At 38.1% G+C, this 13,048-nt stretch overlaps 1 protein-coding gene across 1 annotated transcript; it reads left to right on the forward strand.

Moving 5' to 3' along the window:
- The first annotated feature begins 499 nt into the window (after positions 1-499).
- On the forward strand, positions 500-11,759 carry LOC126403331 (protein-glutamine gamma-glutamyltransferase 2-like). The gene is made up of 15 exons (XM_050065924.1): positions 500-603; positions 1,003-1,188; positions 1,338-1,571; positions 1,728-1,846; positions 2,347-2,475; positions 3,928-4,096; positions 4,623-4,755; positions 4,860-4,963; positions 6,233-6,321; positions 6,648-6,801; positions 7,097-7,185; positions 8,051-8,234; positions 8,380-8,540; positions 9,807-9,943; positions 11,107-11,759. The coding sequence occupies exons 1-15, from the start codon at positions 594-596 to the stop codon at positions 11,252-11,254; spliced, it is 2,046 nt and encodes a 681-aa protein (XP_049921881.1). The 5' UTR covers positions 500-593; the 3' UTR covers positions 11,255-11,759.
- Positions 11,760-13,048: the final 1,289 nt, after the last annotated feature.

Genomic DNA, 13,048 nt, shown 5'->3' on the forward strand with positions numbered 1-13,048 from the left:
CATTACAGAATTTAATTTATCGGTTTTTGATCCATTTTGAGTCATAACATATTGTTTATGTTGAATCATGCATTAATATGCATTATGTTGCAGCTACGAAAAATGGCATAAATAATTTATGAAAAAAAAACTTGTTGTTGGATTTATTTTTATATTTATAGGAAAAATATCACCATAAGGTATCTGGTACTTGTAGATATGATATATTGTTATGTTTTAGTGTATATTATGGGCCATACACACACATAAACTTAAAAAAAAAAAAAAAAAAAGAAGCAATTTGCTGACTTATAACCAACTTTAGAAACAGGAATTTATGGATTTTTTAAAAATGGAATGATTTTTTTTTTTTTACAATAGCTGTGATGACTAGGTTTAAATTGAAGAATAAAGAGGAAGGGGTGTTGGAAGTCTAAAAACAGAATTACTGATGCAACGAATAGGAAGATGGGGGCGTGAAGATCAGGTTTCACACGCTCCAAATATCCCGTAGGGGGCCACTACACTGCAGGATCATTAAGCAATAAGCACAGGCTGCAGCTGAAGTGTTGCTTACCACACAGGAGTCGAGGGACAAGAACTTCACTGCAGACATGAGTCAAGGTAAGAAGGAAGAAAACTACTTTTGTTTCATATTGTAGGACAGACGTTCAAATATTGCTGGTAGAGTTTATCTACAACTGAAGATGCGTTTCTCTCTGTGTTACATCACAGAGTCAAACTATTTTAAATAAGTATCAGATTCAAGTGTGAAATGTGATGAGCTGGAATGGTGAATGACATGAGATATGTTTGATCTGGAGCAGAGAGTGACACTGTATCTGTTGGGGAATGTCTTACTGACGATTTCTTGTGATTTATCATGTGTAGAAACTTTAAGAGGGTGATCATATTTAAATGAAGACATCAAGTTATTAAATCAAATGTTCAGTTTCAGTCCATTGATGTGTGTTGAATTTTTAATTCATGTGACAAGTGATCTGTATTTTAATCTCTACACAGTTTTGGACATTGAACACTGTGATCTTAACATTAAGAGCAACAGCAGCAGCCATCATACACATCTATATGAAGAGGAGCGCTTGATTGTAAGGAGGGGACAGCCCTTCAATATCACTTTACATCTGAAACCTGGCAGCAAAAAGTTCACACCAGGCGAAACAAGCTTTGCACTCATCGTTGAAACTGGTAAGCTTCTTGTTCCTCAGTGATTACTTTAACATGTTTATACGTGTGTGAGAAATAAATATTTGGAGGGTGTGTGTGTGCTTGCGTGAGGATTTGTATTTCTCTTATCTGAATTTAGATTTAATAGGCATGTATCTCTGTCTCTCCAGGTCCGTTACCCAGAAAAGAGTCAGACACTAAGGTTACTTTTGGTCTGGGTGACTCCACTTTGGATGGTGACTGGAGTGCATCTGCCACAAATGATCCCTCTGGATACACAGTGTCTGTATCTATCAGTTCCTCATCCAGTGCCCCCATAGGGGTCTACTCTCTGACTCTGGAGCAGGAGGGGCAGACGACCAGTTTAGGACAGTTCACCCTGCTTTTTAATGCTTGGTGCTCCCGTGAGTACATTTTGTTTTACAATTTATGTTTTGTGCTCCACATGCAGCTTGTGTTTACACCATTTGCACATCTATACATTAATTTAGAAAATGAATATATATATGAATGCAGTCATGATCTAAATGTGTTGGTGCTCTGTCTGTACTGACTCACAGGAGATGCTGTTTACATGCGCAGTGAGACGAAGAAGCAGGAGTATGTTTTAGCACAACATGGGCAGGTCTACAGAGGAACATATAAACGCATCAAAGGGAAGCCCTGGAACTTTGGACAGGTACACGAAATGTCAAATGTTACTCTTTTAATAGATCAATCAAATAAACTGTACACAGAAAAATGCGTAATCTCTAAATGCTTCTTCAGAAAAGAATAGAATAGAATTCAGCAATAAGCATGCCACTATTTTAATATCCAGTTACACTTATCAATCATATTTTATTCCAGTGAAAGAGGTACTGCACACTTAAACATGTTATTTGAGCCATAAACTAAATCATATGACTGTGCTGGTGTTGAAATTGGCATTTCGCGGCCAATGCTGGCACTACAGATGATTAGTTGAGACTTATCCATACCATGGAATTTAGGAGTGTTTATACCCTCTAATCAGCTTCTGCCACATCCTACCCACCTCTCAGGCTCTTGGCCACTTTTTGGCACTTATCTAAACCATGCATCGGGTGGAGCCTAATACCAAATAAAAATGACACAGAAAGCTGACACCTTACATGCTGCTCCACTAATCTCCTTTCCTCTCTGTCTGTCTGTCTGTAGTTTGAACGAGGAATCTTGGATATCTGTCTAAAGCTCCTGGATGAAAACCCCAAATTTGTCTCTGATGCCGACAAGGACTGCTCAGCCAGGAGAGACCCCGTCTATGTGACCAGGGTGCTGAGTGCTATGGTGGGTTTGTGTCCAGGCTTTAGTGAGACCCTGTGAATGCCATTTAACCAGACTGTGAATAGCCTTTATTTTAGCAGGCAGAGATTACCCTAGTGCACCAGAAAACCCTCTCTCTGATCCTTTATATGCTGGACCAGGGGACCCCTCTCATTCTTTTGAAACTTTCTTGTCTCCCAAGGCAACTTTTGTGAGAGAAAGCTGCAGCAAAGAAAGGAAGTTTTAAACATAATGTGCAGCTCTGGTTCCAAGCAGGAGAGCAGAGTTATAGATGAATTACAGTGTGTCCGTATGTTTCTCCTGCTGCAAGTCAAAATAGCTATATGAGAAATCCAGGGCTATTTCTACTGGTCCAGTAGTTGTCACTAAACAATAAGTCAGTACAGAGCTTGTTCCAAGATGACAGGATCATGCACTATATTTAGGTTTTATGACACACTGAGAATGCACTCATGCAAAGCAAACATTACAAACATGTTGTGCTGGAAATTATTCACTTTCTCTTCTTAACTGTATGCACTTCTTATAAACTCTTCTGATCTGATCTACCAATATTAATTTACATCCCTTAAGTCTGCTCAGCATAGACAGAAAAGGTCCATCAGGGAAATAGATTTTCCAGAAGATTTTTTATTGTCAAAACTTTGGTATTTGTGGTGCTACACAGATTTCCATTAGTGTACTGAGTTGTTTTTTTTCTGGAGGTATTTGTATTATGACATTGCTTGATCTTAACTGTAATGCTGATGGATGTCTGGAGAAATCCACTGTAAAAAATGAGGAATCCCTAAAGAGATCTTAAGGCATGTAGGAATGCTTTCAAAAAGAGAAGTCCTGTGTTTGTTTATATTGATCTGCTGCACTTAACTTCACATCTGCGCTTTAGTTTTTCCAGGCCTCTGTGAGCTTCATGAGGTCTGATTATGTCAGATTTACTTTTCCCAAATAAGCTGTCAAAATAGTACACATCCTTTAGGAGACTTTTCCCATGAAAGACCTGCAGACACTTGAGGTTTAGAAAAGCAAATGGAAAAAGCTTTAAAGGAATACTATGCAACATTGTCAGATACTGTTCATAAACATGCTTGCCGGCAAAAGTGAAAGTAAAAGCCAACCCCATCTTCACCCTTGTTTGGCATTTTGTTCTGCTATATATCAATTCTTTACAGGGCTGACCTCACTTGAGCATTGTGGGGGTACACGCCCATAAACATCCCAAACACAGAGAATAAGAAGGAGATAAGAAAAAACAGACAGAAGGTCTGCAGAAAAATACACTGCCACACAATTCTAGTGGGTCAGAAGTCACGACTGAGAGGGATTAGTTCTTTATGAGTCTATACATTGTTTTTTAGGAAAATCCTTCATACTGTATCTTTGAGGAAATCTTGTACATGTTGATTTACAATGTTTATCTGTTTGTACATCTTGTCTCCCCTCTGTCTGTGCCCACAGATCAACAGTAATGATGATGATGGGGTGCTGGTGGGAAATTGGGGAGAGATTACAGATGGGGTTCATCCAGGAACATGGATTGGCAGTGCGGACATTCTGTACCAGTGGGCGGAGAGTGGGCCTGTCCGCTATGGCCAATGTTGGGTCTTTGCTGCTCTCGCATGCACAGGTTGGAGCATAGTGCGAAGTGCATGAAAGTCTTGGTTTGACTCTCTGTAGATTCATTTGCTGTTAAACTGAAAGGTTTTATCTACACATGCTGATGTGCACAGAGTTATTGTGTTTTACATAGATGATAGTCACATGTCGTGTTGACATTTTGCTATTTTAACAGAAAGATAGAAAGTTAATTTGAACTTTTAGATAAACCAGCTGCATGCCATCACTCATCCTGAGGCAATATAGAAACAATTAATTGAACGGATACAGCACCAACAGCACTGCTGCTGCTGCATTTCTCTCCTAAAACACACCATCTGTCTCATCCCAGTCACTTCCTCCAGTCCACCTTCACTGCCTCACAATCTTTATCAAAACCCTAAATTAAGGATCTAATCTCATGGCTTTGAAGCCCACTTCACCACGTGACATTTCTGTGTAATGTTCTTATTGTGAGTCTTTGATGACAGTTGCTATCTCCAGCATGTACTTTAGTTAGCCAGTATGATGTAGTGTGGCTCTTTTTACTCCTCCAGTGTCCCGTGCCCTGGGCATTCCATGTCGAGTGGTTACTAACTTTGGATCGGCTCACGATACTAATGCCAACCTGATCATAGAAAACCTGTATGATGAAGACGGTGTGAGAATTCCTGGAGGTGATTCGATATGGTGAGTGTATGGTTATGGTTATGTTCTATTATACTACTATATTATTTTACAAATTGAAACAACAATGATAATGGTATTGTCCTTTATATGACTATTTTAACTAGGAACTTCCACGTTTGGGTGGACAGCTGGATGGCTCGCCCTGATCTTGGGTCAGAGTTTGATGGTTGGCAAGCCAGCGACCCAACCCCACAGGAAACAAGTGATGGTAAACTCTGAATTTAATGTTTAAAGTTGAACACTTTATTAAGAGTCCACCTACAGATAGTTTGTAGCGCAAGTGTAATATTTCAACAGCTTATTATTTGAGATTTAACTATTCAGCTGTTTTGTTTTATTCTGTAAATGTTTCACAGATTAAATATATATGTCAGAATTTATGAACACACCTATAGATTCTCAGAATGATTTAGTTAAACTATTTACTTAACCTATGCAGTATAGGTTGAGAGAAATGTTCAGGTTAAACTAAAATAATCTAAGAATAATTTCCCTGCAGCCTTAGCAGAGCAGTTACAGAACAAAGAGAATAATGCAAACACTTAATGAGAACTGACTCTAACTGCAGCAAAACTGCTACAAAGATGGGTCACTGCCAGCTGCATACTAAGTCACAATATTTAACCACAGTGGTTGGTTTCAGTTTCGGACAATGGTCACAGATTTGGTGTAAAGTGTTATGACCAAACTTGTGACAGCTTGTGTTTGGCATGTTCACAAGACCCATCTTGAGACTGTTGTCCATGACACTGTAAAAAAAAACAAAACTGGTCACCACAAATGTAACGATTTTGTTTTTAGTAATGCACCTGACACAGATGATGTGGCACCGCAGCCTGTAAAATATACCATGGTTTTCAGGGGAAGTTACTTTACAGGGAGGGGGGCTGACTGACTGTGAGCACTTCCACGTGGGTTACACAACCAAACACCACAATACCGCCAACTAAACTAGGGCATAGAGTAGTCTGTAGAGTGACGTACCATATTATACAGCACATTGGCACAAATAAGATACAGGTAGTTCAAATAGCAAAACAGCCTCGACACATACAAATGTATGAACATTAAACTGAAATACAGAGCACGCCAAGCTGCGTATAAGGGATGGAGTCCCCATCAACAAAGGCTGAAGTTATCCATGACATGCAGATATAATTTATCTGTTCAATTAAGACATCAAATGCAAGGGTCGTGTACCAACAAACCATCATACATCAATACCCTGACTTCACACATGATCAATGATGATGAAAATACAGAGAAATAGAAATACAAGGCAAAAATAGTACATTGTTAACATTTTAAAGACCCCACCAAAATTTTACAAAATTGCGTCACCAAAATACTTAGCATTACTGGCTTATTTTAATCTGTTTTGCCTCTTGAATGATTTGCATGGCTTAAATCTAGGCATTGTGTGTCTGACTCCTGCTGAAATGAACCCTGTCCGTCTCTGGATGTGTTATGCTTTCAGGTGTTTTCTGTTGTGGACCGTGCCCTGTGAAGGCCATCAGGGAAGGAGAGCTGACCAAGGAGTATGATGCTCCCTTTATTTTCGCTGAGGTGAGTGTTTGTTGAGCCTTTCAGTAACATTTTAAAGAGAAACACACAGAAATTGCACATCGAGTACATTTAAGTTTTAATCTATTGACTACTGGTTTTACTTGGGGTCCAAGTTAGAGGTTTTACTTAACGAGCCAAGCTGACCCACCTAACAGAGACAGCTTAATTTTGCGCTCTGATGCATATTTTTAGACACAGTGTGTTTGAGCATATGTGTATATAAGGTTGAATAAAGTGCTTGTCAGAAATTGCAAGACTGTTTAATCATTGTAATGTCTTTATAATCAGCATTAGTTCATGTCATCTCATGTTGTGTGTGGAGTCAGGTCAATGCAGATGTTGTGGAATTGGTGCAGTTGACAAATGGAGAATTTGTCAGGTTCAGTGGATCAACTAAATCTGTTGGACAAAACATCAGCACCAAAACTGTGGGCTCAGATGAAAGACACGACATCACACACCAGTACAAGTATCCAGAAGGTACAGAGTCACATGTCCGCACTCACACACGGCTCCATTTGCATCTTTAACATTTCAATTAAAACACTGTCCATTGAAATAAATTAGTGATTTGGAGTCAGTGTGCTGCTGTTACATTATGCTCCTTTTACTGTAACCACAGACACATGTACTGTATCTCACTCAATTAAAAGATGTGGGCTTGTTGCATGGATCCATGTCTATCAAATCTATATGATGATAGTTATGAAGGAGACCACCTGTACTCAACATGTGTGCATGGACATGACTTTTCTGTTATTCTGATGGTTTTCAGGCTCAGAGGAGGAGAGGCGGGTGTATGAGAAGGCTAAACACCACAATAAGCTACAGCAGCGAGGGGAAGAGCCAGGGCTTCATATCAAGGTGTTTTTTGTACTCTTCATACAGGTGGTAGATACACATCATAGAAAAGATCTTAAACTCTACAGTAACGCATTTGCACAAATTAAACTTCTCCTGTGTGCCATACATGTCAGAGAACTAAAGTGGCTGAGGCAAAATGCAAATGGCCCTATCTAGAGCCAGTGTTTGGTTTGTCCACTCTGGGCTACTGCAGAAAAACATGGCAAACTCTGTTGGAGAGGACCTGCTGTATGTAGATATAAATAACTCTTTCTAAGGCAACAAAAACCCAACCATTCTTATTTTCAGATGATTATAGATATATAGTATATAATGGATGCCTCTAAATCCTACTCACTGGACCTTTAAAACTTTACATACAAGGTGATTCAGTTTAGTCTATGACTGACATGCAGATTTGTGGGTTAAAAGAACAGAAACATTATTTATCATGTCGAAGGGAACTGTGAAATAATGCCAATATATGCATACTGGGCAAGAAAGAGGAACAACGGTCACAGGTTGAAAATAACCCAGACTGGTATGACAGACATACAGTATACATGTGGTTGTTAAATACTGCTAACTGGCATATAACCTGATATGAAAATAAGTTTCTTTAAGTAGTAAATAGATGAATGGATGATGATTAAATGGAAACCTAGTCAATCCTTAATTAATTGTTCGGTCTATGCTGCATTTGCTTTGAAATTAATTTGACCATAATAATTTTTCTCTAATATTCTGTTCCACATATCACAGAATCAATCTTTTCAACATACTTAAGAACTACCTGCGTATACTTAGAAATATTAAATACAATAATTCACTGATATTATTGTATAGTCCATGAACTAAGCAAATCATCTCATAATTCTAATTTAAGATCAAACTGGCTGATAACATGATCGTGGGCGCGGACTTTGAGGTGCACGCTATCCTCACCAACAACTGCTTCGATACGAGGACCTGCACCTTCCTGTTCTTGGCCAAAGCTGTCACCTACAATGGAAAAGAGGGAGACTGCTGCGGAATCACTTCAGACAAAGTGGAGGTGCCCTCTGGTGGAGGTCAGCTCGATCTTAGTGAAAAACACTTTGCACGACACCAAGAATTATCTGACCATCTGTCACAGATCCCATTCTTGTGCTGAAATTGCATAGAAATTGTATTAGTATCCAAATAAATATGTACAGAATGTATGTGTTTTTTCAGAAACGCGCCTGTCTCTCAGACTTGAGTACGACCGTTATGGACCAGCGATCACCTCCGACAGGTTGATCCAGCTGTCGGCCATCACAATCGACAAGCAGATTACAAACTACCATAAGGCTGAGAAGACCATTGTGCTGGACGAGCCAGACTTAGAGATCAAGGTAAGGGCAATGGGCAGCTGAAAGAAATTAAAATCAGAATCTGGTTCATTGCCACGTAGGTTTTCACAAACAAAGAATTAGCTTTGGTGTAGTCCATAGACAAAGATACATAAATATACAATAGAAATAATTTTAACAAAAATATTTAAAAGATACTATTTGAAAATATGCACAGTATAACTGTTCGAAATTAAAGAAATAAAATGTATTAATGAGAAATAAAATGCTCTATAGTGTTATATTTTAGAAAAACCCATTGTGAACAAATAAATTATTTTACATCCTGGCCAAAACAGAACTTGACAAGGAAGACTTCAGCACACCTGAGCTCAAAATGCAGTAGACATGAAACAAAAACATGGTGCATGATGGGTTTATATTACTACTTCTCTGTCTGTTTATCTGCTCTTGTTGAGTCTGTTATGTCCTCCTGTTTCTCAGTCATATTTGAACCACTGCAACTCCAGTTGGCATTTTGTAAAAGTAGTTTATTATTATTATTATTATTATTATTTTAAGGTCTATGAGGGGTTTTTATATTTGCCAGGTGGAGGCTTAAGTAGTACGTATGCTATTAGGTCTAGTGATGTGGGCAGCCCAGAGGCCCAAATACTATTTTGTTGCTTCACTAAAGGTTTGTGGGTTTTTTTAGGTGATTAGTGCTCCTATCAGGGGAGGGGATGACTCTGTCTGCTGCAAAGATGGAGTTTCTAATGCAATACTTTTTGCCTTTTACTGGGTATCTGGTTACATTTTGTATTTTGTAAACCACTGTAAACTTTAGCCCTGTCCTTTATGTTAAAATCATTCTTATTTGGCTTTGACCATGAACCACTGAAAAGTATTACATGACATAACAAAATAACTGAAATACTCAAACTTAAAGGTATACTGTGCAGGATTGTCGGTTACTCTTTGTAAACACGCTCTCCAGCAGAAGTGAAAGTAAAAGCCAACCCCATATTCTCTCTCTTTTGGCATTTCGCCTACTATATCTGTGTTTTTTTGGCACTGTGTCTCTTGAATGTCTGGTGCTTTCAGTCTGGCAGCTGGTCATTCCCTTTTTATAAAGCCCTGACCTTACCTGAGCTCTGGGGGTAAGCCTTGATCACAGAACTGTTTGGGCTGAACTAAAAATTACTGTATTTCTTGCCATTGTTTATTGTCCACTCAGGCAGAGGTATCATATGATGTAATTTTAATCATGTAGAATATTATACCACCTTCTACATGATGAAACCTTTTTATCTAAACACGTCTCTGCAGCTAGTGGGAGAGGTCACAGTGAACCAGCCTGTGACGGCAGAGATGACCATGTTGAACCCTTTACCAGAGCCACTGAAGGACTGCAGCTTTACCATAGAGGGGATCGGCCTCACGGACGGCAAACCTGTAACAGTGAAGTATGTCAACTCAATCCCAACTGTTAGAAGCGGATTTATGCATCAAATACAGGGGTGCAAAGTAACTAAGTACATTTACTCAAGTACTGTGCTTAAGCATAAATTTGGAACATTATGCATACTGTGTACTTTGAGTACCGAGCACTTTTACTTTCAGTATTTTAACTAATTTTGATGCTAATACTTTTGTACTTTTACTTGAGTAAGATTTTGAATGCAGGATTTTTACTTTACATTTTTTATAGTGTGATATTACCACTTTTACTCTGGTAAAACATCTGAGTGCTTCATCAACCACTGACTGATTATTTGTTTTGACATTTCTATCACCCAATTCCCATTACAGTTTATTTAGTTAATGGTACAAGATGATGTTAGTGCAAAGTCTGTACAAAACTCAAATGTGCCCAAAATCACAGTTAACTTTTCCCAACAGCCGTCATATTCCTATTGATTCCTATTTAAGTAATAAAAAAGCAAAGTTAGTTACAGTTCTGAGATGCCATTCTGTGGTTTGTGTTGCTAATCCATAGTCACAGCTACAGAATGAATTTCTTAAAAGTTAATATGACATTTATACTATGGTGGAAATTTTGTCTTCATGCATATGTTTCCATCGTTTCATTCTTCCTATGTGTTTGCAAGTGTGTGACCTTTGCATTCCCCTTTTGTAAACATCTGACATCATCAAGAGATTTGCATTGACTATAATCTCGCCTTCAGAGACAGTCCATTGACTGTCTAACAGATACAGACGATTACCGAACATGTTATATACTTGATTGCAACAGGTATGTTCTTCTGATGTAATCAAGAGAACATAATTAAGGCAGGAAAGCCCAAGAGAGCTACAATTGATTTCTCATCATCTTGTCGTCTGAGTGTAGGTATAAAGATGCCCTGTATTCACTGTTCTGGGCACAAACTTTGAGCTCTGAGCCGTCTCTATAGAGAATAAACTCCAGTGCATGAAGCTATTCAGTCTTGTTTGCTGACTCCCACGCAGATCGGCTAAAAATTGCCACAACAATACAATGGATGTCAATGCCACACTTACTCTTTTTCCTGAGCTGTAGATATAAGTATAAAGATAAGCAGAAAACAGAAACCTCATCTCAGACGTTTTGGCTCATGATGTTGTATATGGTGTACTATTCTTGCAGGATTGGAACTGTGGGTCCCAAACAGGAAGCCAAGGGCACCATCGAGTTCAGTCCCAACTTTGCCGGCCCCACTGTGCTGCTGGTGAACTTTGACAGTGACAAACTGAAGGAAATCAAGAGTTTCATCAATGTTGTTGTGAAAGAATGAGCCAGAACAGAAATCTAACATGAGTGACAACTTTTTTATTTTGTTGGTTAGTTGGACTGATTTAGGTGGAGATTACAGGGTTGCCCATTGGGGCTTTATTTTTTCATCCACTGATTATTTTTCATCCATATATTAAACTAGAATAATATGCTATTATACTGTTTATGGTTATAGTTTTTGCTTGATTAATTTCATTAAAAACACAATGATCCACATCCTCTAACCATTATGTACAGCACCTCTATTATTAGCTGCAGTAAAATAAAATAATGACATAAACAAATTAACTTTACATATATGATTAATATGGTGTATACATTTTGATATTGTACCATTTAAATGTGACTATAAGGCCACTTGCTGCCAAAGCTGAGTAAAGCAATTGTTTGTTTGTTTGTTTGTTTGTTTGTTGTTTACCGCTTTTTAGGAAACACTTTGTTATTCATAAGGAAAAAAATTGCTAACTATAAATAAAATGTTTGAAAAATAAAAATGTGTTATTTGCTGTCTTGTGGTGTGTTTGTGTATCAGGCGAAGTAAAAAATATACTCAGCAGAGAGACATCACCATCTGCTGGACTTTTTGTGTCACATAATCCCTGACAGTATATTGATGAGCAGCTGATATTACTGACATTTGATTAAATTAGATAAGAAGATTAGAAATAATCATACTTTTTATGGTGAGCAAAGTTAGACATTGTGCAACACTCATTTTCAGGTAAAAATGTGGCTACTGTACAGCAGGGGTCACCATGATGATGTTTCTAAATACCTTCAATGACTGCAGTTTGAGACATTATCCTCCAAGAGCCATAACTGTTGGTAATGGTGCCATCTACATATTTTCTTCATGAGATATGTTAAAAACAGATCAATTAAAAAATGCAAGTGGACTACATTTAAAGAAATTAAAGCAAATATGTCAGTAAAACATGCGGTCTGTACTGAGATAAGATGAATAGAAACCTGTTCACATAGTTCACATAAAGTAATTAAACAGTAATTTCTTTTTTTACTCTTGCACAGAGGCAGAAGAGGGTGGTGACCTCTGAGGCTTCAGCACTGAATCTTCTAGGTTTTTAAAATACCTTCAACTTTGTGTCACTCAGATAATAACATATGTCCTTTTTGTTAATTAGGGGCAGGGCAGCCTAAGCTGCCAGGACCCTATTGTTATCCTGCATGTTCTTCTTCTTCTTCCGAGGAAATCGTACTTCCCATGCGTGAAAAATCACCAGACTTTGCACAAAGGTCCAGCCCCATGCCAGATTGCCTCAGCTGTAAACCCAGGCCAATAGTCCTGATGGTGGCAGTACAGCAAGCCTCTAAAGTTCAAAATTTTGAAAATTCACAACAAATCAACCATACGTGCTACAGATTTGCAACTTTCACCAAAATGTAGCCCCAATACTGAGGAAACTTTTGTACATTTACACCTATTGCAAATTATTTAAAGAATATCTTTATTATTAATTATGTGTCACATCTTATTCACATATACAAACACATTTTTTTTTTTTTACATTTATCCCCCCCTTCGAGAAAAAACCCCCTCCCCCTGCCCCCCCTCCAAAGTTGAACATTCAGCACAGCAGTCAGTCAGTCACAAGCATGGTAGAATATCATATGGCAATAGTAACGACAAGAATTAATAATAATATAAAATGGAGAAATAAGTATACATTACAATAATTAAGAAATGATATAGAAAATAAACTAACAAATAAAAATAGTAAAACAGACAGCAACACCTCTCCTTTAACATTCAACTGTTATTCCCTGGTCTGGGAAG

Source organism: Epinephelus moara, chromosome 16 (genome assembly GCF_006386435.1).
Source record: "Epinephelus moara isolate mb chromosome 16, YSFRI_EMoa_1.0, whole genome shotgun sequence".
Classification (NCBI taxonomy): domain Eukaryota; kingdom Metazoa; phylum Chordata; class Actinopteri; order Perciformes; family Serranidae; genus Epinephelus; species Epinephelus moara.

Excerpts from the sequence above, each read along its gene's own strand:
- LOC126403331 (XM_050065924.1), top strand. Across the intron at positions 1,847-2,346 it reads AGCCCTGGAACTTTGGACAG|TTTGAACGAGGAATCTTGGA; the intron begins GTACACGAAATG and ends GTCTGTCTGTAG. Across the intron at positions 4,964-6,232 it reads CCCACAGGAAACAAGTGATG|GTGTTTTCTGTTGTGGACCG; the intron begins GTAAACTCTGAA and ends TTATGCTTTCAG.